The following is a 27,628-nucleotide window of genomic DNA, read 5'->3' as shown; positions in this document are numbered from 1 at the left end:
AGCAGCCAACATAAAAAGTTGGATTTTGTAATTCCTACAAAAGTGACTTTTTAAATTTACAAATGTCAAAATATAAACATCTACATCATCTAAAACATTTTTATGGCTGAAAGTATGCATCTATGATGTGAAAAAAGTACAGAATAAAGACTTTTGTAAATATGATGCATAATGATCATAATATTATTGTGCTGAAAGAAATTAAAGATGTTCCTCATACAGTGGCTCACAGAAATGATCGGACACTTTGAATTTTTGTAATCTTTAATGAACACAAAAACTAAAATAAATTAAAACAAAAAAAAAAAAAAAAAAAAAAAAAAGGCTTTTATTTTGATTTTATAAAAATTCAATATATTTTTACATTTTTGAAGAGATTAAAATTAAATTTGAAAATCAATATCGTTTGCTTAATGAGAAAAAAAATATTCTCATAAAAATAATCAGTCACTTTTAGTAACAACCAAAAATGACAAAAACTTACATTGTACTTCTTAATATCTTATGGGATTGATTACCTTTACACTTAATCACTTCATTTCATATTTTGAGCACTAACTCCAGTGTTTTGTTATTTTTGGACTTATTTTATGCCACTCCTCTTGAATCACTATTTTCAGTTGCTGCCATGACGATATGCTTTTTTTTTTTTTTTTTTGAAATTTTGATTCTAGTACATGCCAAATATGTTCAATAGGATTAAAATCCAGTGATTGGGTGATGCTTTAATTACTTCCGAACACTTATACAACAGCCAGAATCTAACATTGTATGCAGTATGCTTTGGATCATTATCCTGGTAGAAGTTAAAACTATTTTGTATATTATGTTTTTATGCTGACAATGCCAAATTTCACTTCAAGATGTCAAGGTATTATACTGATCCATAATACCATCTTTAAACTCTATATTACCAACAACAGAATGTGCCATAGACTACCATACCATAACTCCTCCTCTGCAGTGTTTGGTACTAAGTTTTGATTCTGGAATTCTTCTCTGGGTTTTCTCCACCCCAGCACTCGTCCATCTGAGCTATTCCATCTGAAGATGTTAAATTTGCTTTCATCAGTAAACAACACTTTTTTCCCAGTAGTTAGGTGCCTTTTGTTTCATTAATTTTGAAAAGGCGAGTAGAAGTTTTCGTTTTTTTTTAACTGACATAAAATTTTCTTCGTTCTACTCGCCCATGATATCTTGCAGATCGTATTACTCTTCTTAGAGTTTTTGTATTTACGCATATTCCATATAATTCGTGAAGTTCTGAAACAAGTTTACTAGCACTCAGTCTTGGATTCTTTTTAATATTCCGTACAATAAAGTATTTCATTCCATCAGATAACTAAGATGGCTTTCCAGGTCTTCTTTTGTTTCGAATATAATCCTGTTTCTTATACCACTTAATAATATCAAAAACTGTACATTTACTTGTATTAAGTAAATAGACAATTTTTTTAATAGGTTTCCCTTTCTTTTAAAGTATAATATAATTCAATAACTAACCTGCAGGTTTCTAACAATGTTCCCTTTCATGACCAAGCTATTGCAAGAAAACATTGAAATAATGAATATTTTCTAAAAAGAAAATTCAAATTATAAAATCAAATGATTTTTAGATTTTTGCCTAGCTTCTTTATCTAAACTAATTCCATAAATATTGTTTTTTATTTATTGCAGACGATTTTAAGTAGAAATTATGAAAATGTTCGATTAATTTTGTGGTATCCATTTTTTCCACTTCAACCTAAAACGTTATTTTTAAAATTTACTATCTAATTTTTTTTTTTTTTTCAAATTTATTTAGTACAAAGAAAAAGCCAAAGGGAAAATATTCTTTATTATTTTATTCCGAAGCTTTTCTCCTATTACTTAAAAAAAAATGAATACAGCAAAGCATACAGGGGCTTATAAAGGGAAGGATGCTTTTGTGGAGGATATTCTAAGTGAAACAGTTTTGTATGTATCTGACTTGCAAATGAAGTGACTCTTTGATAAACAATTATTTCTTTTATTCAGAATGAACAGCTTTGCAAGCATCATCCACTTGGCGAAGGAAATAAAGGCAATAAAGGGATTAAAAAATGCTTCAGTGATTCAGTAGACAGTCATCATCTTCAGTACCTCCCTCAGCAGATACAATTGAAAGTATAAAACCATCAGTCCATTTTGAAGTCTGCAAGGTGTATCCTGAGCATGCTAATGCTACACCATGCCAGCAGTGGTATTTACATAATTTTTTACTACAGGTTCATACTCATATTATGCATGGGGAAACCAACCATGCAGCCAGCTTGTTCACCTAGATCAAACTCGTAGCATTCAGCGATCTTATTTATTTCATTGGACATTGAGAAAAACTTGATGCTCTACAATGATATATTATATTTCCATGCCATTTAGTAAGTGCTACCATTGCATGAAACACAAGACTATTTACCTACCTTCATATAGCCAGGCAAATAGTTAGTTTCCAACATGCTACCATATGGCATGACACAAGAACTGTAAAATTATCAATATCTCTCAAATTAAGGCATGCAATTTAATTACTTCAGTTTACAGTAAAAAGAGCATTGTTTACTTATTTCCATCTTTTATTTACTTTTTAATAATAACTCTAAATTGTATCATTTAAAATACATTTAATTTACAGTATAGTGTTTTTTCAATTCTACAGTACACTATTTTTCTCATATAAACATAGTTAAAAAGAGGATACATTTTAGAATTAAAGGCATATTATAAACAAAAATTTTTCTGCATTACTAATTATTTCAAAGTAGTAAATTTTCCCAAATTACTCATTTATACACAAGTACTATTGTTCTAAATAAACAGAAAAATAATTGTTGAAAACATCTGCTAGATTATTTTAATGTTTTGCTTCGTTCATTTTTATTTTCTTATGCTCAATACCTCCACCTCCATTCTATTTTTTGGTTAACAAACTGAAAATAAGGGATACATCTTATCAAAGAAATACATCTAAGTGATATAATTAATAACATATTTAATTCATAATACACCCAACTGATAATTAACAGCATTTGTAGTACTGTTGTAAAGGAGAAAAAACATTTCTAAAATTATACATCAAGTAGCTTGGCACAGAATAATCATTTGTGCAGGACTTTTTAACAATTCTACTTTGTTACTTCTACAGTTTTCTGGAAAACTGTCATATCAATTAAGAGTTGGAATGAATCCTAAATTTCCTAAAATTTTCCATGGCTTTATTTTGGAATAGAAATATGAACTTATATGCAGCTCGGAGCAACTTACATGCAACGTCGATTGACAGTCTAGTATGATTTAATATTTATTTAATGAAATAAAAATTTAAATATTTGCTTCAAAAATATTCAGACAATTATATTTTCAGAGCATGTTTTTATTATCCACTAGCCTTGTGCACCCTTACTGCCCTTCTAGAGCACTTCAGTAACCCTGGTGGTTAATAATGCCTACATTTGGAAATCATGCACTATCTGTCCAAGAGGATTTTAATTTACAAAGCATCTTAATATACAGAGTAGAATCTTGTGAAAGAAATGGTGGTTCAGATTATAAATAAACTTCCAATTAAAGACTTGGAAAGAGTACTTTGGCAAATAAATTAAATAAAAAAATTCACAGCTTTTAAACTGCATACCTCTACAACTTGACGATGGTGTGTTCTTCTGACATCAATAGTTTTTTGTGGAAAAGGATTCAACCAGTTGAAAGCAATCTAAAAAACAAAAAAATAAATACATAAGTCAATTATCAGGAAAGAATTCTTTCTTTAAAATACTCACCAGGCACAGTTATTCCGAAATTTTAAATGTAACAAAAGAAAGCTAAAGCAAAAAGATGTTTTGGGTGAATAGGTATTCATAATGGATTGAGAGCACACAGAACCAATAACAACCTGATAAAATTTATTTTCACAAAAGAAAACTTTACAGTTCTAGAACTTTTCATAAAAGTAGTTATATAGCTCCTTAGCATACAAGAGAACAATCAGTTCTTCAGACTACTAATAACATTAAACACAACACAGTGCATTTAAAAGGCAAAGCTCGGAGCAATGAATATCTCAATATCTTCATACAAATATCTCAATTTTGCGAATTCAGCTCTGAACTAACAACTGAGAGCAGATGCTCTCTCAGGTCTTATAGTGTTTTCACCCAGTCACTGTGAAATGTCTTGTAAATTCAATTTCGAGAAAGTACTGGAAGACATACGACAACCAGATACGGTTCCAGTTACATATAGGATGAATAACAATTATTCATTACAATATCCATAACAATTATACACAAACCGGGTCAAAATATCGCTAAATTTGGTGACTTTTGGAGATTTCTCACCAATTTGATAGCCATTTACTCAATAGTAAATAGACTTGCTTCTGTATTCTTATTTTCTGGAAAAGCTTCGCTTCTTTAGATTTTCATGCTACGTTATACTAAAAATGCTAGAATTTTTCATATAATTTTACAAAAATTATTCACATTTATATATAGCCACTTTCTATAACCACACAGTCACTTTCCATAAAAGTACACTTATAGCTCTTCTTAGTAGGGTGGAGTTGCAACTCAACCCTTGTTGAGATCTGATGTTGCTGTGTGACTTTGTAACAAATTATGAACTCAAGGTGAGAAATCGCTCGAGAACTCTGAAGGGAGAAGTTGCATGCTGTCCATGCCAAAGTTAAATAATATATGTAGTATCTGTAAATATACGTAGATATTTTGAATCGTATTAAACCTGTGTTTTGTGCAAAGAATGTACAGTCAAAAGTGGTTAATTCGGGCACCCATAATCCGGGGCGTTTAAGAGTGCGCGTATGACCTTTACGGCTGCGAATATGTTTGTGCGCATGCGCATTTAATTTCGATTATGTCAAATTTCCGATATATATTTACCAATATGTAATTTGTATCTACAAAGCGAAAGTATGTTTTGAAATCCGAAATCTGTTTATCAATTTCACGCCGCGGATTGGAAGTTGATCTGTCAGCACTATCCTTATCTTCAGGGCAGATGTTTTTATTTTATTTGGCTTATAATTCCTTACTAAGTGTAGTATTTCATCTCGATGTACTCCGTCTTTGATATGATTTAAATCAAGTACCTCGTCATTATAATTCGCATCCGATAGTGAAGAAAGTGACCCAGAGGTTATTGAAAACGAAAAATTAGTCGGTATTCTCAACAAAGCAATTATAGGACTTGAACAGCGGAACTTTGTAACTAAACAAGAAATTATGTCTGTTTAATAGAATTAAAGAGAAAGTATTATCACATGAAACGAAGCAACTTACATTGAAAGAAATGTTTAATAAAGTAAACAAATAAATATTAAGCTTTTTCTTTTTGTAAATTTTGATACCATTTAGATCATAATTGTTCTTTATTTCATAAATTACGGTTTCCTATTTTTAATTTTGTAATTTCTGCATGCCATCTTACCAGATTTAAACTGATGATCTATAATCCGGAAAAATCGATAATCCGGAATCGCCGAAGTCCCGACGAGTCCGGATTAACGACTTTTGACTGTATTGATAATTTTCAGATTATTAATCTCTAAGGATATAGATGGAAGAGGCAGGATTAACAACCAGTGGCCTTAGCTCTCTAACACATAATAACAACATTGCAGCGAACATTTATTATGTAGGGCATCTGTAAAAAATTAAAACTACCGGTTATGGGAAAGAAATATATAAAAATATTCTCATTGGGCTGCACTATACTGGAAGAGCAGAAGGTTAAAAAATTAGTCTCATTTTGCATACTTCAAAGTATCAATATGAAATCAAAATAGAAGCTTTAATTACTCCTGTCATTAATGGATTGCATATTCATTCTTCTAGAAATGAAATAGTTAACATTATTAAAAATCAGGGAATACAACTTTCCAATGAATGGGGACAAGGGAATAACACTTTGAAAATTTCCTTGCTGATAGGAGTGGATTTTTATTGGAAAGTACTTACAGGCAAGATTCACAGACTGTCTAATTCCTTAGTAGTGGTTGAAACAAAATTAGGTTGGATCATTAGTGGAACAGAAAGGGCTTACACAATCTGTAGGTACCACTTAAAACAACTAATGATGTTAAACACAATGCAATGCAAAGCGAAACCAAAGAGTAAAGCTCACACGGAGATCTGTCAATACTTTGAAGTCAGCTCTGAATTAAAAACTCTGAACTTAAACTGAGAATTGATGCTCTCTCTCGTCTTATATAATTTTCCTCTGTCTGCTGAGAAATCTATAGTGTTTTCTATTTCTCAAAATTACTGGAAAGCACATATGGTTAAAGTTACATTTTTTAAGGGATGGATACTATTACAGTTACAGTTATTCAATTACAGCAACACTTGCAGTTATACAGGGACTGTACCAAAATATTGCCCAACAGTGGCTAAGTTTGGCAACTTTTGATTATTTCTCGCCAAATCTTGCTACAAAAATTAGTTGATAAAACCATCGCCAACTTGGAAATACCTTGCCAATTTAGGGAGATAGCCATTTACCTCAATGTCAAATAGACTTGAGGGATTAGGGATGTCTAATCTTATTTTTCTGGCAAAGCTTCATCTTCGAGGAACTTCATGTTCCATTACACAAGAAGTACTAGTTTTACATATAATTTTATTTTAATTATTTATACATATAACAAAATTCGCAAAAGATGAAAGAGGGAAAATTTGAATACATCTGTATATAATTCCTTATAAATTAATTCAAAACTAGCCAGTTTTTGAACCCATTTTTATGTAACAAAGGAGATGTACTGATTTGACATAACAAATAAAATTGATAAATAAGAAGTAGTGTCACTGAACAAAACACAAGAACTTTAATTTACCTTCCAACGTGCACAGTGTATCCTGGGAATGTTGCAGTTAGGTAAAATATGCGATCTTTAATTTTAATTTCAACTTAACTTCTTAAAAAAAAAATGAGTGATTTTAAAGCTCTAAGGATCCTTTATAATTTAGGTCTTCATTTTTAGTTATACATCTAATGGATACACGTATATAAATACATTCAATATTATAATACATTTAACTGATTATTTTCATAAAGATTTGCAATAATGTTGTAACTAATAAATAACAAACTAATGCTATGTTATGAAACTGGTACAGGATAATTTTGAAAACATTTTTAGGACATTTTGAATATTTTAGCATTTCTAACCATAAATAAGTCCATCTCTGAGGTACTAGTTTGTAATCTGAAAATTCCGGATTGCAAATTTTTGATTTATTCTTTCCGCTTTTTCCAGGTAAATACTACAACTCTAATAATAAAAGAAATGTTTCCCGCCCATAGCAGCCAAATTCAGAACAATTTCCTCAGTAATCCTCAGTAAATCTCTTACATGGAACCCACACGTTACACATATTCTCAGGAAGTTTCGAGCTAGTAAAGCTTCACTCTTCCCCTTAATTGCTCGAAACAGTGTTCTATCTATTGATAATAAGTTGCTCATTTACAAAACCATGTTGCGTCCAATTCTTAGTTATGCATGCCCCGTCTGGGCATACTCGTGCAAAAGTTTGAGAAGGCAGTTACAAGCTGCCCAAAACGGGGTATTGCGTATGATATGTAATGCCCCCTGGTACATTCGGAATAGCCAAATTCGTAAACAGTTAAGAATAGAGGATCTTTTTGTTTTTATTGCCGCCTATCTAGAGCATTTTATGATAAACAGGAACTTCTGGACAATACTGTGGTTGTTAACTATTGTTATGATACTAGGGACCCCAATTTCAGTAAACGCCCAAGGGCGATCCTAAATGTTAGTAATGTGTAATTTTGTATATGTGTTATGCAAATTGTTGCTCAGATTCTTTATTGTATATTGTTCTTTTTTCTTGCTTTTTGTTTTTACTATTGGCACTAAGGCGTCGCACTTCGTATTTTGTTTCTCTTGTGTGTACATGTATTCTTCTGTGAAATAGTTGTTAAAAAAATAGTTAATTATGTATGGATTAGTAATTAGGTACTTAAAAATTTGTATTTAACTATTAGCAATTATGAATTTAAACTCTTGCTCATTTAATTATTTAGCACATTCAGTTATATTTCTCATAATTCGAAACTTTTATCATGTTATTCGATGAGGGGTAGGGCTATGGCGCCCAGGCACCCTGGTGGTTAAGCACCGCAGTTCAACATAGAACAATTTCGCTCATTGCACACTGACCGCTTCTAGCGAAACTGTTCTGAATTTCACTGATATGGGCGGGTGACATTTCTTTTATTATTAGAGTTTTATTCACCTGCAAAAAGTGAGAAAAATAAACCAAAAACTCGCAATCTGGAATTTTCAGATTACGAACTAGTACCTCAGAGAAGGGTTTATTTATGAACCAGAACCGCGTACATCTTCGCTTAACAATGCACTAAGCTATGAAGGACTTCAATATTAGTCCTACCTAAGAGATCAGAAAATAAGCTTCGAAATGAAATGTATTAAGAATCTAACGCTATGTACCGGTAAATGAATTTTTTTTTTTTTTTTTTTTTTTTTACCATTTTGTGTCTTACATTCTAAAATTCTTAATCTCTATGAGCCTAAATAATTCTTCTAATTTGTAATAAAATATTATTAAAAAAATGTAATCTGAAAATTTTAAATTACAACCTAACACCTCGAAAAGGTTTTCCTTCAGTCGGTTTAATGAATAAAGATATCAACTGCTCTTAAATCTGGCTACCACGATCAGGGCCGGATTTAAACTTGATAAGGCCCTAAGCTATTTAAGATACGGGGTCGTTTGTAAGTCTGTTATAGTATATTTATACTACATTTTAATTTTTTTCGGGGGGGGCGCTATAGCTTGTGTAGCCTATACGTAAATTCTGCACTGATCACGATTCTAATCAAAAGCTTCAGCAACCCAGCATCGTCTTGGTACATTGAAGAACCGTCTCCATAGTAACGCCCAGTGGCGCCATCTGGGAGTGATCCTCGACAGCAGCCGCTCACGGAGATGCAGACAGCATTGGAGGAGGGAAAAAAAGGGTTGACCAGGACAGCGTAAATCGTACATTAAGATGTACCTGTTCGTGGCTTTGATTTTCTTTGCAAGTGCTGCTTCTCTTACAGATTCGAAAGAGGTAAGCGAAATCAATCTCGCACAATTTTATTTTACAGCATGCAAACAGTTGGAAATTCTTAATCGACCAGGAATCAGTGACGGGAAAAGCAAATGTTTGATACACAGACAAGTCGCCGCTGCAGAGTTCTCGAATTAGCGCCGTTGCTAGAGTGATGCTCATCTTAATTAAGCAAATTTAATTTTTCTACTCAATGCGACTCAATTGAATTTTCCCAAAGTCATACTTTTATTTAGAGCAAAAACTTGCTCTAAATTAAGCAACAAATAGTGACGAATGAGCTAATCACGTATAAATTGCACTGATGAATTAAAAGTTTTTACTTTATTTCATATTCCTTTCTTTCCGTGTCGACTTTCTTAAAATCTTAGTGTTTCACGAGAAATCTTGAATTCCATACGAAACTGCGATGCACAAGTTAAAAATTTATTTCTCAATAACTTTTTTTTTTTTTTCTGCTTTCATATTCTCCATTTACAAGCGTGACTGGGTTTACTAAACTTTGAAAATTTATTTAATAGAACTATTATAATCAAATAAATTTTCTTACTGTAGTACTAACTCGTTTTTTCTTATTATTATTATTATTATTATTATTATTTTTTTTTTGGTTTTGTTTAATTTCCTGCTGTTTCATAACTAACTTGCCTTGGCTTACCAAATTTTACCAATTATTTATTATTATTATTATTAATGAAAATTTCTCGCTACAGAGAGGAAATATTTACTTATTGCTACTAAACTTTTTTTTTATGACTGCACTATTTACAGCAATTTTCTTTACGTCAATTTGTCTTGATTAAGGAATACACTTCTGATACAGCAAATGAAAGATTAAGCTGTTATACTTATCACTTATTCTATTGCCATTTAAGAAGTATTACATGCAATGTTACCATTTATTAAAATTAACGTTAACGTCTACTTTTGCGTAATGTTATATATAGGTATTGGTTATTTATAGACAGTTTCATTTCATTTTTAATATTGCTTCGAAAACCTGTTATTATTTTCAACTAATTATTTATATTATTTTATTATTTTCAACTAATTATTTATATTATTTTATTATTTTCAACTAATTATTTATATTATTTTATTATTTTCAACTAATTATTTATATTATTTTATTATTTTCAACTAATTATTTATATTATTTTATTATTTTCAACTAATGATACCTGTTACAAACAAAAATCAGAACTACGAAACAGCACTGCTATCAATCACCAATGCATAAGGACTTTTTTTTCATCAGCGTATAAAAATTAGTTACTAAAAGCTACTACTAATTACTAAAAAGAGCCCTTTTTTACTTCCTTCTACGAAGTAAAAAGGAAGTATTGTAATCGCGAAAAGTTTCAGGCAGCATATTTCAACGAAAATATCCATTTTGACCGCTATCGAATGCAATTTAACGATGTTTTTGAGTGATATCCGTACGTAAGGACGGAATAAAATACTCTTTTCCTTCAAAAAGATTATAAAACTGCTTTAAAATTAATTCTCAAGAGAATTTTTCGTGGCGTCTGTACGAACGTATGTACGTATCTCGCATAACTCGAAAACGAGTAGCCTCAGAACGTTGAAATTTTGTATATAGGACTGCTATAACATGTAGATGTGCACCTCGTATTTTGGTTGCAATCGGCCGCACCAAACGTATATAAATATATTTATATATATATCCACTCTGTTACATGGTTCAGTAATCTCAGTTTCTTTACTCTTACATGTTTGTAAATTGTACATTTTTTACTTTAAAAATGATTGTATTATGTTGTTTTTATCATCCGGTTAAGGTTTTTATGCCTTTAGTAAATCTGTATGCAATATTTTTAGAATTATCAACAATTTTAAAGTTGTCTAAGTGCCGCTAAGCCTTTTTTTAATGGCGGATTGATGTTTACATTTGAAACAGGAGACTAGTGGATTTGTTGCCAATCTAGAGAAACTTAGCTTCACAACAACAAAGATAACGCATTCATTTATTATTGCCAATTAAATCATGCTTAATTCTTTCTGGAATTTTTTCGAGGAGGAAATAAGTGTTTAAGATTTACTTCGTAATTTTTAATATCGATATTTTGAGTTTTTATGTATTTTTGCCTTCTAGCGAAGTGAGAACTGAATTAATTCAATGAGAAATACTCAATCGTCTGTGAAAAACTGTTTCTATTTTGTTTTGTTTGCTTAATTTCTTTTATACATCATTCTAGCCTTATTATAGTATTTGAATAGAACATATGGCAACGATTAGATAATTCTATTCTTTAAATGATATAAATTTTGTGCATTATGAGTTATAATATGAACGAAATATATGAGTTAACTGTTATATAATTATTGGATTATATAACAGTTAACTTAGTTTCCGTTATATAATTATTATATAAGTTAACTGTTATATAATTATTAATACTGTTAAGTGAATCTAGCGCCAGAGTGTCGCTATGGTAAACAAATACTACAGTGAATTTTAAAGAATGCATTTATTCTATTGTGGTTTATGCGCTGTCGGCGAAGTAGATTTAATCCAATCCAATAAGTTTAAATGAAATGCAAGAAAAAATGCGTATAATTTAATATTCCGTACAAGGAAGTCATGTGGTGTACACATCAGATTTTTTAATGTTATTTTATAAGTTGGCCATAAAATAACGTGCATTAGAAAAAGTTTTATTATTACTTAATTTTAAAATTATTTATTATAATTAAAAATGCTTTTTAAAGCTGGTTTGACTTATTTGAATATGGCAAAGCACGTGGATTCATCGGATATAGGAAGAATTTTTAAGTGTTCTAATCCCCTCAGGCAATTAGCACTTGGTGCGATTTGTCATATTCAAGATAACCAAAAATAACTAGCCGCATCTTATTAACGCATGTCTACACATTTGAAAATGTAAAGGGCGAAAAATATTTGACTGGATCATAGGTACAGTTTGAAGCAAGATCTGCAACTGTCATTTCCCGAAAGTACACTGCTGGCCATTAAAATTGCAACTGTAAAAGAAAGCAGATGCAAAAAAGATATTTGTTGCATGTAAACAGTATGTCATGAAAACAAAATGATTAAATTCGTAAGCATTTTGGAGGTTTGCAGGGGTGCGAAATTAGTAGAAACAGCTGCCACCTCTGGCAACTAAAACTGCCCTTACCCCATTAGGCACAGAGTTAAACTAGGCTTGGATGACAGAAATTGGCAACTTATTCCATGCTGCTTCAAGTCTATACCACACTTCATCAACCGTATTAGCTGGAGAGGGGTGGCAGGCCAGTCTCTCTGTAGAACTGTAATATGAACAGCTATGCACGTACAATTTACAAATTTGCCCAAACGGCTAACCGGTTAATTGCAGCAGATAAACCAACACACTATAGACATGCCTCAACAACTGAATTTTATTTACTCAAAAACATCAATGCTGTGATATAGATCGAGAGTATGAGTCAAATCGCTTCTGATCATAACCCTGATATGGTCAAAATCAGCGTCAGTAACTACAGTATATCACACAAAAGAAGCCTTATGAGTAACTAAGCAGGATATGCCAAAGCTCTGACAAATACCCAGTACATTCTCCCAACTATACACACGAGGAATGAGTTAAATGTTTTGACTAATGAATTTACGAAAAAACTGCACATTGCCCTTATCAAAAACAGGTTGGTGAAGTCTGTCATAAGAGGTTGATATAAAGAGGTTGGTGAAGTCTGTCATATGAGAACGTATTAAAAAGAACAACCAAACAAAGGAAACACGATAAAGACCACACTGTCGGGATGAACAAAAATAATTTTTAAAAAAAAAGGAGCTATGAACAAACTCAATAAGGAACGACTTGACTGAACCAGATACTTAAAAATCCCTTTCCTCTGACGATAATTCTGTTTGGATTGCTGTTTTTAAGTATAAAAGGCACAACAAAAACATTCTACTCCTTAACGGCCGCAACGGGATCGCATACACCGAAACTGAGTTTTTAGCAGATTAAACTATACATTTCAGTTTCCCACTAACAATATTTCCCACGCAAAACCAGAACACATAATTTCATCATTCAATACATAATTCGTTTCAAGAACACACACGAACAACATGCCCTTAACCATCCCTTCAAAAATAATTAGACATATCGAAAAGAGAAAAACCTGAGCGCGGGATTGTACAGAATTAGTAACAATATGATCAAGGAGATGGCAGCCAGGATGCTATAATAATGATGATAAAAGCCATCATTATTGTTGCGTTCTACGAGTTCGCAGATTTAGAGTAACTAATGATAACATTTGATGAAGAATCAAAGCACAATTTATTCGACAGTAAGCAATATACACAGGACAGTTCCAAATACACGTCTACACACGTTGGAAAACTACGACAAACACGCTGAAACAGTCAGCAACACAACCGCCACGCTAACAGTGAAGATTTCACGGCAAAGCAATAAAGTACAGCTTCCGACTCGGTTGATGCCGACTATGGCCACAGTATGAGGCTCATCTGTCATAATGTATGATACTAATTCAGAAGACAAACAACAAAAATCAGCGTTATATTTACAAAATTTCCACAGGACTAGTTTCGATGGTTTTACCGAACCACCATCCTCAGCTGCAAAACCGCAAATGAACAAGATAGGAAAAAATGATTAGATAAGATAAGAAAGCCTGGACAAGAAAAAGCAAGTGGCGTCATCTGTTGGTGAAATCAGAACTAAAACATAATTTATTTAAAGGCCGAAGGCAAATTTGGATTGGAATTAGGATCGTTAACTAGAACAGAAAGATTTTTATGAATGTGAAATGCCTCTAGAAAATCTAGTTCTCCAATGGAAGATGTTTTTTGAATAATTTTGGCAGCAGAAAAATTGAAAGTGTGATTTTCGGACCAACAATGTTGCGCAACAGAAGACTTCTGTGTTTCCTTTTTTCTAACATATGCCTCATGTTCCTTGACGCGAAATTTTAAGGCTCTCTTAGTTTGGCCAATGTAAATTAAACCACACTGGCAAGGAATCCTATAAATACCCCAGGAATTCATATCCGGAATGGGGTCCTTAAGTATGGAACTCGGAATTTTATTGATGGGAGAATAAACAACCCGAAAGTTAAATTTCTGCAAAATATGTGCAACTTTATAGCTAATTGATGGAAAGAAGGGAATGACAACAGAATTTTCATAATCTCCTAAAACAAGAGTGTGCCTTTTAGTGTGTTGAGATGAGAATTAGTGTGTTGAGGATCATGATTTAAAGTGTGGTGGAAGGCAAACCGATGAAGATCTAGAAACCAAGCTAAATATTTGGTTTCTAGATTTTCCACTCTCTTAGACAATAACATTTACACCATAAGAAATTCAATAGAGTATGTAAAAAAGGTTAAAAGCATTTCTCCTAAAAATTTACTCATGGTTTCTTTTGATGTAAAATCATTATTCACCAATGTTCCAGTGGAGGGTGCATTAAGATGTCTAGAAACCAGACTTCACGAATTTCATTTCTCTTGCATCGAAATTCATGAGCTAATTTCTCTCACTCTGTTTGAAACAAACGCATTTTGTTTTCCAAAATAAATATTACATGCAAACTGAGGGATTAGCCATGGGAAGCCCCCTCAGTCCCATCCTGGCTGATATCTACATGCATTATTGTGAATCAAAATTGTTTGAAACTTTAAACTTCCCGGCATGGTTCCGCTACGTAGACGATACTTTTACTCTGTTTGAAGGTAATAAAGATGATTTAAATAAAGTTCTTTCAACAATGAATTCTATTGATCCTGCTATTCAATTCACTTTTGAACTTGAGACTTGCAATTCTCTTCCGTTTCTCGACATTCTGGTCACACGTAACACATCCAACTTCAGTACTACAGTTTACCGTAAACCTTCATCGGTTTGTCTTCCACCACACTTTAAATCATGTCATCCGACTAAACAAAAGTTAGCTTCATTTTATTTCTATGTTTTCCGTGCTCTTCAAGTTTGCTCCTCCAAACTAGCCCTTGATGAAGAACTAAATTATTTAAAAGCAATAGCTATTGACAGGGGCTTTTCACCCAACATTATTTATTAATCAAGCAGTTAAAAAATTCTCATTTCAACACATTAAAAGGCACACTCTTGTTTTAGGAGATTATAAAAATTCTGTTGTCATTCCCTTCTTTTCATCAATTAGCTATAAAGTTCCACATATTTTGCAAAAATTTAACTTTCGGTTTGTTTATTCTCCCATCAATAAAATTCCGAGTTCCATACTCAAGGACCCCATTCCGGATATGAATTCTTGGGGTATTTATAGGATTCCTTGCCAGTGTGGTTTGATTTACATTGGCCAAACTAGGTGAGCCTTAAAATTTCACGTCAAGGAACGTGAGGCACATGTTAGAAAAAAGGAAACACAGAAGTCTTCTGTTGCTCAACATTGTTGGTCCGAAAATCACACTTTCAATTTTTCTGCTGCCAAAATTATTCAAAAAACATCTTCCATTGGAGAACTGGATTTTCTAGAGGCATTTCACATTCATAAAAATCTTTCTGTTCCAGTTAACGATCTTAATTCCAATCCAAATTTGCCTTCGGCCTTTAAATAAATTATGTTTTAGTTCTGGTTTCACCAACAGATGACGCCACTTGCTTATTCTTGTCCAGGCTTTCTTATCTTATCTAATCATTTTTTCCTATCTTGTTCATTTGCGGTTTTGCAGCTGAGGATGGTGGTTCGGTAAAACCATCCAAACTAGTCCTGTGGAAATTTTGTAAATATAACGCTGATTTTTGTTGTTTGTCTTATGAATTAATATTTATTCGGCGTGTTATTGTGTCTTAATTATAATGTATGATCTTGAGTTTAGAATTGGGGAACTTACGGATCCGAACCATGCCGTCGTTCAGTCTGTTCAGTCGTCAGAAGGACTGTATAGGGAACCTTAAGAAATATCCTTACGATGACTCGGATTCTACAGGCACACCTCGTCGTTTTCCTGGAACTCATATTCGATGGTCTCGCGTCGTATCTCTTCTTCATCCTCTCTGTCGAGATATTGATCCGCTTCCAGGCAAACCTTGTACCGTTTCCAAACGGGCTTAGAGGTCTTGTAGGTAATCCTCAGGCGACGAATTTAAATTAGGAGGGTGGCCGAAGAGCAGCTCACTTGGCAGACGGAGATCACGGTCAAAGAGCATCTGAGATGGAGAACACGCATTGTCCTCGTGGACGTTACTATGGTAAAAGCAGGAACAGGGACAGCTTACGAAACCACTCTTGATTTTTGGAAATCATGAACGAGAGGTGGTTCAGGACTGTAGGTTATACCTTTGAGCTTTCTTGATTTCCATTAAGTCGCACAATCCCTTGAACACAGCCGAAGTGAAGTGCTTACCTTAGTCGGAATGAATCTTTAGGAGAGGTCTAAACCTGAACACCCAGTTTTGCAATAAAATTTCAGCTGTCGTGACAGCGCTTTGGTCTGAATTTGGCCCGCTTTGGGTTACTTCGTAAAATAATCCATGACAACCAGTATGTATTTGTTCCATCTGTGGTCCGCGGCAAAGGTTCAAGTATGTCGAGGGCAATTCATTCGAGAGGCACTTCTATGTTGTATTGCTGCAGCCTTTCCCAGATCGTCCCTTCCATCCTTTCTCAGCTGCGCAAGCATCGCAAGATCAGCACTTCTCAAAATCGATTCTCGCTGAACTCCAGAAGCTCTCACGAACCTTGGTTAGTGTCTTCATATACCCAAAATGCCCTCCTTCCTTACAAGAATTTTCGGCCTATTCAGGTGCTGTGTTATTTTCTTCAAAACATCCGGTATCCGATTTCGAGGCAGAAACAGCAGGTCTAGAACTTTTTGCCGTCGCCATTTCACCGTAGCCGTTTCTCTATCAATATATTTTTCTTTACCTGACTGTATTTATCTTGCCGTATTATACTCGTATTAAATTTATTTAGTTTAATAATTCTGTTTATAAAGGTTGCTTTTAATATAGTTATTTACAATTATGAGATATAAAGAAATTACACATAGTTAGTTGGAAAATTATGTCAGCATCAAAGAGAACTGGGGCTAAACTTCTTATACAATAGAATATATTATCGATTTTAAAATTATACGGGTGTAATATTTACATGATTCGTCAAATTTTCTTGAAATTTTAATCGGCTAGTTCAGAGAAATCACTCATATAAGCAGGAAATTCACATTTTTATGAAATCTGAATGGAAAACGGAATTTTTAGAATCTTGTCAGCACCTCACTCTCTTAAAATTAATATGTCATGTGTAACGGTGTATTTGTATAAAACTGTACACAAAAACATTTTATATATTATGTTATATACAATGTTTATCAAATTATATTAAAATATTAAACTAAACAGAGTTATTAGTTTAAATCAAATTAATATAATAAGGCAATATATAATATAATCGTGCAAAGAAAAATATGTCTTGACGGCGAAAAATCCCATTCCCGCAACAGCTGCATCTCTTATTAGTTCCAATCGTCGCTTTCCTATAGTCGATATAAGACACTATTTCGGAAGTGGAATAAGACCCCGAGAGCCCACTACCTATTAAGTGTATGATTGAAGATAGAAATGTCCTGCCACTAGGGTTTTCCTAGTGGCAGGACATGCATGATTTCTTCAGCTTTATTATTTGTTTAATACCAGGATCCGCCAATTTATTTTCTCTAACTTTTTCATCACTCCACGAATCTCGATCGGCTCATGTTGAAGGTGTTGTTTGCCGGATGGTAGGATACGCCAACCCGTACATAGCCTAGCTTGCAGTACATAGCCAACAATGCTTGCAATGTGCAGGACCAAGGCTTCCTGAATAAAGCATCTGAACTTCCGTGGGAGGAGACTTTACGATGTTTTTATCTCAAAGTCATATTCCAGGAGTCTTTGAATACATCAGGATTTTTTAAATACAATAGCCAGATTAGGGAAGAATTTTCGGCCGACAGATAATGATGGAAATCTTCTATGACTTTTACGATAGCGAGCAATTCTTTACAGGCGACGCAATAATCCCCCCAGGTTTGGATAAGCACTTACTCCCATAGGCTATTACTGGCTCTTGACCGTTAATGATTTGGGAGAAGACAGCTCCAAGCTGCTCGCATCTGTGCCTATTGTGAATTGTTTCCCGGTCTGGGGATATGTTATTACAGGCGTAGATATTAATGCCATCTTCAAATGATTAAAGGATTTTTCGAACTCCTCAGTCCACACGAATTTTTTTTTACTCTCTGTTGATTTATGCAGGGGCCTTGCGATGTTGGAGAACACCTTCACGAATCTTCTGTAACAGGTGCAGAGTCCCAGGAAGCTTCATAGTTAATGAATTTGTACAGGGGGTTCCCAGGACTTAACTGCCGATATTTTTTTTGGATCTGTGTGGACAGCTTCTACGGAGATAATGCTGAAATGCTAAAGAGATATTTAAAAGATTAAAAGATGTGGTTTACGAGATGAATGATAATTTAAAAGACGTGCCTCAGATAGATGACTTTACCGCGTAACAACTTACATTTCAAAGGATTCAGCTTCTGGTAGTGTCTTTCAGTTACTGCAACAGCTTACTTACATTTTCTAGATGTTTCTCGAAACAACAGCCCACTATAATGATGTCATCTAGGTAGACCAGACAGAATTCATAAGATCGGCCACGAAGCACTGCCTCCATCAGCCATTCAAATGTTGCAGGGACGTTACAGAGACCAAATAGCATAACTTTAAACTGCCGAAGTCCTTGGGCTGTAGTGAACGCAGTTTTTTCTCTATTATCGGGGTGAATTTCCACTTGCCAGTACCCGCTCTTGAATGCAGGGTGGAAAACCACTTGTATCCTGATAGGATGTCTACAGTATTGTCAATCCTAGGAAGAGGGTGACTGTCTTTCTTAGTGATATTATTTAGTCTCCGGTAGTGGGCGCAAAATCTTGTCCAGCCGTCTTTCTTCTGGACGAGAACTGTAGGAGATACCTATAGCCTTGTGGATGGTTTGATAATCTCATTTCTTGCACCTTCTTTAGAAGATTTCCAACCAGTTCCTGTTTTGCGAAGGGCAGACATCTGAGATGCTGCTTGATCGGGAAGTGAGCCCCGTATCAATTCGATGTTGCGTTAGTTTTGTGAGGCCAACTGACCGCATGTTCTAGAAAATAGATCTAGAAGTTCTAGAAAAGAGATCTTCAAATTCTTTAATTCTTTTCTCTGCCGCACATCTTCGTTCGTTGGCAAGTTTGCACTCTACAGTTCTTCCATTAATTGCCCTCTTGTCGCAGTCGGAATTGAAGGTGGAGCTTTATAAACGCGCGTGACTAGAATGCATGTTGCTAGCACTTCACCCTTTTGGATGGTTCTCGGTCTGTAGCTAACATTCGCCACTCTGACAGGGACGAAGTTTCTCGTAATGTCAAGGCCACTAATACATGTCTTGGGCTATTTTCGGGGTATTCAATTATTCCAAATTATTCCAATTTGAAGCTATTGAGGTTTTCTATGCAGTCGGTTATTCATAATTCTGTCATCGGAATGATGATTTTATGTTTTTTCTATTATTTGGCGAGCTGAAAGAATGCTGTTTTTCATTTCAAACACAGCTGTATCTTCCTTTGCAGAGTGCAACTCGTTATGCATAAAGTTCGGAGTAAATCACATTTCCGTAAAAGTCCAGTTCGAATATTAATTCACCCGCGATGTTAAGTAACGAAAGCCAAGTTCTACTAGGTCTCATTTCAGAAGGTAACGGTGATGCTAATTTTACCTTCAATCGGGATCTTATCACCTGTCACTGTCTGTAAAGTTACGTAGAGTGGAGTTCAACGCAACGTTTTGTTCAATTCCCAAGCAACACCTGTTCTGACGATGGTTATATTTACTGCCGTATCAATGATCTTCTTAAAGGATGCTTATTCACGCATCCCTCGACGAGCAGTCCGTTACCTCCGCAGCTCACCGAAGAGGTTTGGAGAATTTTCAAAGGGGCTGCATCTCTGCCTGGAAACCTCAGCCCCGTGAGATTGCCGCATTTTAGTTTTCCCTGGTTTGGATTCATGAAAATTCTCTCCTGCTCTTGGTTTAAGTGACAGTTTCTTCGGAGATGTTATTCCAGTATTTGACTCTTCTCTCTTCAGTATGGGTTGTATTCGGCCTTCTTAACGCCTCTCGAATCTCTCTTACTTCTTCTCTCAATTTTGCGACATCAAAATTTGGGTTTTCTGTTTGAGCTGTTCTAACTTTTCGAGTCGCTTGCTGAACCGACTCGAACTTCATGGCGTAGACCAAGGCGGTTTTCGGTATTTCAGATACACTAATCTGAGAGCCTTCTACATTTCCGGATCCTTGTCGGCATCCACGAAATGCATCAGGGCCAGATTTTCGCAGATATCAGGTGGACAGTTCGCGGATATGCTTGATGCGTTAACATCTCAATATCAGTCGGTAGTTGTTGAAGACTTTTTGTGATTTTCTATTGAAGAATTTTCAACTGTAGGCGGCTACAGTCCTTTACGCATTTCCTCCCGAATCTCAGTTCAGCGCATTCGAGAGGGCAGTGAAGTTCAAAATCTGGTCTTTTGATAGGATTTCTAAGATGCCTGCAGCATCGTCTCGGAGTGATGCAGCTAGGCCTTGATGTGGGAGTCCCACGTTTTCCGCCATGATCGAAAACTGGGTCTTATATCAATCCATAATGATTTTCCATCGTATGTGCTTGGTTTGATTACTCTAGAGAAGAAACTGGGAAAAACTTAAAATCTGCAAGTTCGCTCTTGGGCTCAGTCCGGTTTTCTTTCAACACGTCTACGTCTTTCCGCAACTTTCTCAATTTTTCTTCAAATCATTCTTCTACATCTGCTATTTTGGTTCCAGTTTCTTCTAACTTCACCTTTCATGTCTTCTAATTTAGTTTCGGTTTTTTCTCCAAGCTCCACGATGTCGTTTCTACTCTTGTTTTGCTCCATTTCTGTTTGATGGACTTGGACTTTTCTTAACCGGCTTTTATTTCTTCTTGACTGGAATTTATTTCTCTCTCTAATTTTTCCTGTCCCACCCTGATCTCATAATTCACCTCTTCTTGTCTGGCTTTTACAGCTGCTAACATGTCTATCAAAGCCTTCGTTTTCTCCGCCAAGGCTTTCTCCTGTAGGCGGGCCACTGGTATTCACTCACAAATCCCTCTTCTGACACCAATTATTGGGTTTTATGGGTTCGTAGATTTAGAATAATTGATAACACTTGATATGGTGATACACACTTTGATGAAGAATCAAAACACAATTTATTTGCCAGTAAACAGGACAGTTCCAAAGATACGTTTACATTCGTCGAAAAACTACAATGAATACGCTGAAACAATCAGCAGCACAGCCTTCAGCTATAACGGTGAAGACAGCTTCACGGCAAAGGAATAAAGTACAGTTTCTGACTCGGTCGAGCACTCTCAAACTGATCTCTGAACTCAAGACATACTACTCTCTCTCCGTACAGGCAGGATATATATAGCATTAACCTACCTCCATCAATATTCCCGGGAAAAACACTAAAAATGCGTTCTACAATATTCTCGCTCCGTCTACGACACATCACCAATTTTCGCCAAGAGGCCGATTTTGTGCCAAATCTGGCAATCCTGACAACCGTAAGCCCACCGTTGACTCACGCTGCTCAGCCGGCAGACTTTTCTTTCTCCGCTCGACTGGAGAAGCTTCGTTCTCGACCCTCTTTGCGGGTAAGCTATCTCCACGCGCAAGGATCAAACTACAGCAGTTCTTGAACAATTGGAAGACAGAAATCATTTTGCAGTTCTGAAACTTGCGAAAGAACCAGCCGACCCTGCTGCATATCGGCCGACTATCTTGCTTTCGCAGAAGCAAAAATCGAAGTTTTATTCCTCCACCGTATCAGTAATTTTATAGAGGAGAGCAACATCCTTATTCCTCAGCAGCACGGCTTTAGAAAAAAGCACTCTGATTCGTGTAATGGAACTCATTGTCGAAAGACCGGACAGATCCATAACAGAAGCCCTTTTTTATCGATATGCCAAAAGCCTTTAATCGTGTATGGTTAGAAGAGCTCAGATACAAATTAATCACTATGGGTTTCCCAGACTATATTATCAACATCATCAATTCCTACTTTAATGATAGATACTTTATTGTTCGCTATAAAGTATCTATCATAAATTAATACCTATAGCTTAAAGCCCCCAGTTTCTTGGGGGCTCCAAAAATGAAAATATAGTATAACAGACTTATAAAGGGCCCCATATTTTAAATAGCTTAGGGCCTTATCAAGTCTAAACCCGGCTCTGAACATTACACAGCAATGTATTGATGACGACACCGCGGTCTGATCCCAAATGAATTTCTGAGTTCAATTGTTCAAGCATTACAGGAACACATCCATGCAATGAATCCTGGCTAAAAAAATTGGAAAATAAAAAGCAGTACTCTTCATCAGGAAAAAGAAACTGGAGATGAATATCAGCATATTCAGCACAGTTATCCTCTGGGTCAAGGAAGTCAAATACCTCGGTATCATACGATTAATGTGGATCCCAGCCATAACACACTATGTTTCGGTCCACTAAAATATTATTCAAATCCTTAATTGCCCAAACCTCCGTTCTCTTCGAAAGAGTTCTCCGTACTCTTTCGAAAGCAAGTTACTCATTTAACGAGACCATGGTGTGTTCCATAATCACCTATGCCTGTCCCATTTGAGGCTATTTAAGTAATTCTGCACTGCGTAGACTACAAACTCTTCAAAATGCTAAGTTACGTCAAATCATGTTGGTTTATCCACAACGACTGTCTTTCAGACGCAGCTGCTGTTTTTAGCGGCGACTGATCAGTGATTACTGCTTAAAAAGCGGTAATAAGTGATTAAGTGCTTAAAAAGCAGTTCCAAGTTCCTTATATGACATTTCATGGGATATTGAGATCTTAAGCAACCTTTATTTGTGTTTGCTCCAACTCAAGCCTACCATTAATTGTCACTTTCTCTTTTATTTAAGAAAGTCTTTTACTTAAGTAATGCGTCCTAAATAACTAAGATTTATCACTCTAAAAAACACAGTAACTTTAAACAGCATTACACACTCGAATTCCAACATGTGCCACTGTGCAACATGTTGTCAGTAGGCTAATTTACATATTTCATGCAGTAACTCATATGCAGAAGTCCAATTTAGGGTTCAGTAGCAGATAATTATCGTAAATAATTACACCATTGGGGACCATGGAGCACCTTTTCTGGAAATTTGAAACATGTCTGAAAATGAAGCAGAACTGATTTTGTGTGTTGTGAATTATCTTAGTTGTCTGACAATAACATCCGATAAAGTTCACGAATTTTATCATGAGAGACAAAAGTAGTGCCTACCCCAGGCCTTGGGCACTTAATAGACGACAGAATGAATTTAACCACCTTCATCCCAATTTAAAGGACAAGGGGCATGAATCTGAGGATCGCCCATCCGTCTTCACTTCCCATTAGCCTATCGAGAGTACTTTTGGCTCGGCAGTCTTTTAAGTGACCACTGAGCGTCACCTGGGTTAACCACTTTGTTGACTTTGACCAGACTTTTGTAAAAGTCTTACACTGTTAATTGTCATCCTGGCAGAAGGGATTATTTCTTGCATATACAAATATACATATTATATGGGCATACAAAGCCTGTGTATAAGCATACATATGTTAATTACAGACATTGTCTTGTTCAAGTTACATGAGATAGTTAGATATAATCATGATAGTTATGTGCGCATTTACACATTACCTAATTTCATATTTACAGAACGTTTACTGAAATAATCAAAGTAAACTTGTAATTCAGTTACACATTGACTGGATTTTCTACGTTATTTTTAACTGCTTCAGAACATTATTTTTAACAAGTGCATGCAAAATAGATAGCAATGAGCTTACAATACAATAGTTTTTGTTCTTACAGTCCAGTTACTATTCTACTTGGCGAGCTATTTTTCTAATGTTGCTTTTTAGTTGTTGTAGTACTGTCTGGCTTAAACTGGGTAGAGTGTTACCTGACTTAGTTTTTCTGGTACCTTAGCTGATTTGCTTGGAATAGTTCCAACTGCTATAGTTTAAGTGCCCACTAAACCTCTGACCATCAGCAAAATGACTAAGCTTTAGTCTTTCATGGACTCAGCAGGAATTAGTTTATTGTTACCCAGCGGCGATTGTCGAAACATTCCAGTAAATTTAATGACACGAATCAAGAAGGTTAGAATGGGGTTTAACTCAAACCTAATTGTTAATAACATTTAAGAATTATACCATTATGTAAGTAACTGGAATTTTTTTTTTATTTGGAAATGAGATATCACACCAATATCAAATTAAATCATGTCACAGATCTTTTTTAAAATTACTAACTAACTTCTCAATCTAAAAATTTCTTCTCATAACATTCCATACTTCTTTATTTTCAGTGGAAAATTTTTGAAAATGGTGACGTGTATAGCCACAAGATGCCCGGTGATCAAGAGCAACACAAAGCTGATGAAGTTCAAAAAAATATAATTCTTGGAAACCACAGTCCAGAAGAACATGAAAGGGTACTTCATATTTTACTTCTAAAAAAAAATAATGTTTTTCCATGACAAAACATTAGCTCAACACTAAGCACTGACAACAGGTCAGTGTTTTAAAGCATCTATTCTAATTAGAAGGAGAAAATACACACATAAAAACAAGTTGCATGGTTTTAGTAACAAGCAAAAAATATCTTTTTAGCTATCAAATCACAGCTGTCAACCTTGAAGCATTAAAAACTCTGAGGTTTTTGCTCTCCAAACTGTGTGTTTCCAGAAAGTTTCTGCGCAGCGGATCGCACAGTTCTAAAAGGACACAAAAATTTATTTAAATTAACTTTATAATGCATGATTCAATTAATTGAACTGCTTATAATCTGATTCTGATGTAGAATATATTAATATTTAATTAAATAAATTTATAGAAAATATAAAGGAAATTATCTCCTAGGAAATTTGAAGTGAAATTTAGAAAGTAAATGTGCACTATTGAGGTAATAATTAATTGGAATTTGTAAATAAATAAATGCACCGGAATTGTCAATTAAAATGGCAGAACTAATGCTGATTCCATAGAAAGACTCCGACTTATCAAATGAAGGAGAACTGGAACTTCTCCATACAACTATCAATGATTCAAAAAAAGCGTGCTTCGCCATCTCGCTTATCTTAACTTATCCTTTCTCAATTTTACATTTCTATTCAATTTTAGAATAGCCGAATTAAATCTTATTAATTCAGATATGTGACATAATTCACAGACGTGCGAAAAAACTACATCTGAATCCATAAGAAGTGACTAGGATATTCTAAAATTGAACAGAAATTATTGAAAAGGGATTTGTTGAGATATTGGATACACACACAGAAATAAATAAATAAATAAATAAAAATAAAAATAAAATAAATAAATAAAAAGCACTTTCTTCAATTGTTGATGGTAGTATGGAGAGGTTCCAGTTTTCCTTGATAAGTCGGGATCTTCCTGTGAAATCAGGAATAATTCTCTCATTTTAATTGACAATTCTAGTGCATTTATTTGCTTACAAATTCCAATTAATTATTACCCTAGTGCACACATTTGCTTTCTAAATTGTCAAATATTTTTAACCACAGTGGTGCACATGTGCTTCCTAAATTTGACCTCGAATTTTTTAGGAGTTAATTTCCTTTATATTCTCTATAACTTTATTAAATTAAATATTAGCTTTGCAGCAACAGCACAGGATTTTACATTTTAGTCCTATTATATAAATTTTACAATACACTTAAGTTTTTCTTTATTAATATTTAATTATATAAATCTTTTTTCCCTTCACTCTATTATATTGAAAAAACCTTGAATAGGGAAAAAAAAGCTTTAATTTATCAAATTACTACTAAACACGATCAAAATTAAGAGCTAACGTACATACTGTTGTGTGGATAAACTTAATAATGTGCTATACATTGCTGTAAAAAAATTAAATACAAATATCTATTTAATCAAACCTTTTGTTTACAGGAGATTACGACAATTCTGATCAAATAAAATTGAATTAAGAAAAATTATGCTGAAGACCATTAGGGCCATGGGAGTGAAATTTGCTCAATTTAAGTTCCATTAATTTACAAGAGAAACTTAATTTGCACAAATTAATTTTACTGTTGAAAAAACTTTCATCAGTAAAGGCTAAAAATTAAAAAATGGGAGCTTAGGTGATCTACAGGGAGACGTGTAAAAAAACAAGGAGTATCGAGGCAAAATCGAGAGGGTTGGCATCTATACACAGTATTCTTGGTCATATATGACTAAAAACACCTGGCAATGAAAGCTTTAAATAAATAAATAAATAAAAACAGTAGGTTTTTAATTATAATCCTATTGATTTCAAAAGTGCACTCATGCAAAAAGTAATCAAAGACAAAAAGTTAAGATATTAGAGTGTTAGTAGTTTCAGTATTAGTGTGTGAGAATATGAAAATTTTTGAGAATATAAAGGGCTCCAAGTAAATTTAATTAATCAGACAAAGAGTGTCTTAGCAAAATAAAATTCTAAAACAATACAAGATTAATTTTTGCTTAATTTTGCATTTGACAGAATAATTAGCGTAAGTACAACTACCAAGCCTATGGAAAGTATGACCAGGAAAAGTTAACATTTAAACCAAACACTACACAAATTTGCCTAAATAAAACTATATAACAAAGTTCACATCACAAGTATAGAGTACAAAAATTAATAACAGGGATTAATCTAAGTCAACATGCAGTTTTACAGTTTCCACTATCAAACAATACCTTATTCCTCAGCTTCGAAAGCGAAATTAAAGTTTTAACTATAGTAAAGAGAAACAAAATTTGAAGCGTTAAAACACTGTATCAATTACTAGCTTAAAAAAATCATAATCACCTTGAATCATTATAATAGTTGAAATTTGCTGAGTTTACTAAACTACGTAACTTACGTAAGGACAGATTTTTCCACCTGCCAATCTGTATAAATAGAACCGTATATATGAAAAGTTATTTACAGATACAGAACAAGTCCTGCTTTTTAAATGGAGTCCACCTACCAGCCTGTATGTCAATTTTAAATAAATTTTAAATAAAGTCTAGATAGATTCTAGAAGCCTGTATAATCCAAACTTCATTTAAAATTACTCTGCATTTGTTCCCATCTTCAAATGTACTCTAATAAATAAAAAAACAATTTTAATGTCCAGCAATCGCTTATTCCACTATTGCTTATTCCTCCATTTTGCTGATCCCCAAATCCATTTCATTCTTTGCACACAGATGCCAGTCTCAGTATTGAAACTAACAATGAAATAAAAAATAAAGGCCATCCCCTTCCCCTATCCCCACATCCAGAGCGAAAAAGTCTTTCCAAGTTTCAAAACGTAAGAAACACAGCATATGATTCAAGCTAAATGAATT

At 34.2% G+C, this 27,628-nt stretch overlaps 2 protein-coding genes across 5 annotated transcripts in view; one reads left to right on the top strand and one right to left on the bottom strand.

Annotated features, from left to right (window-relative positions):
- LOC118200199 (TBC1 domain family member 2B-like) overlaps positions 1-27,628 on the bottom strand; it is a 146,745-nt gene that overhangs the window by 10,520 nt on the left and 108,597 nt on the right. For 3 of the 4 annotated variants that reach the window (XM_035372134.2, XM_035372138.2, XM_035372139.2), the window contains one exon: positions 3,653-3,730. In XM_035372134.2, coding sequence (XP_035228025.1) covers positions 3,653-3,730 — 78 coding nt within the window. Of the gene's footprint in view, positions 1-3,652; positions 3,731-24,745; positions 25,015-27,628 lie in introns of those variants that run through there. The other variant, XM_035372135.2, reaches the window with a different exon arrangement.
- LOC118200200 (uncharacterized) overlaps positions 8,979-27,628 on the top strand; it is a 28,686-nt gene continuing 10,036 nt past the window's right edge. The window contains exons 1-2 of the mRNA XM_035372140.2: positions 8,979-9,135; positions 24,607-24,732. Of these exons, the coding sequence (XP_035228031.1) occupies positions 9,073-9,135; positions 24,607-24,732 (189 nt within the window). The 5' untranslated portion in view covers positions 8,979-9,072. The remainder of the gene's footprint in view (positions 9,136-24,606; positions 24,733-27,628) is intronic.

Source organism: Stegodyphus dumicola, chromosome 4, assembly GCF_044657685.1.
Source record: "Stegodyphus dumicola isolate Sdum_Otavi_A_Nest chromosome 4, ASM4465768v1".
Classification (NCBI taxonomy): Eukaryota; Metazoa; Arthropoda; class Arachnida; order Araneae; family Eresidae; genus Stegodyphus; species Stegodyphus dumicola.
Note: the sequence above shows the minus strand (reverse complement) of the source record. Positions and strands in the feature narration are given on the sequence as shown.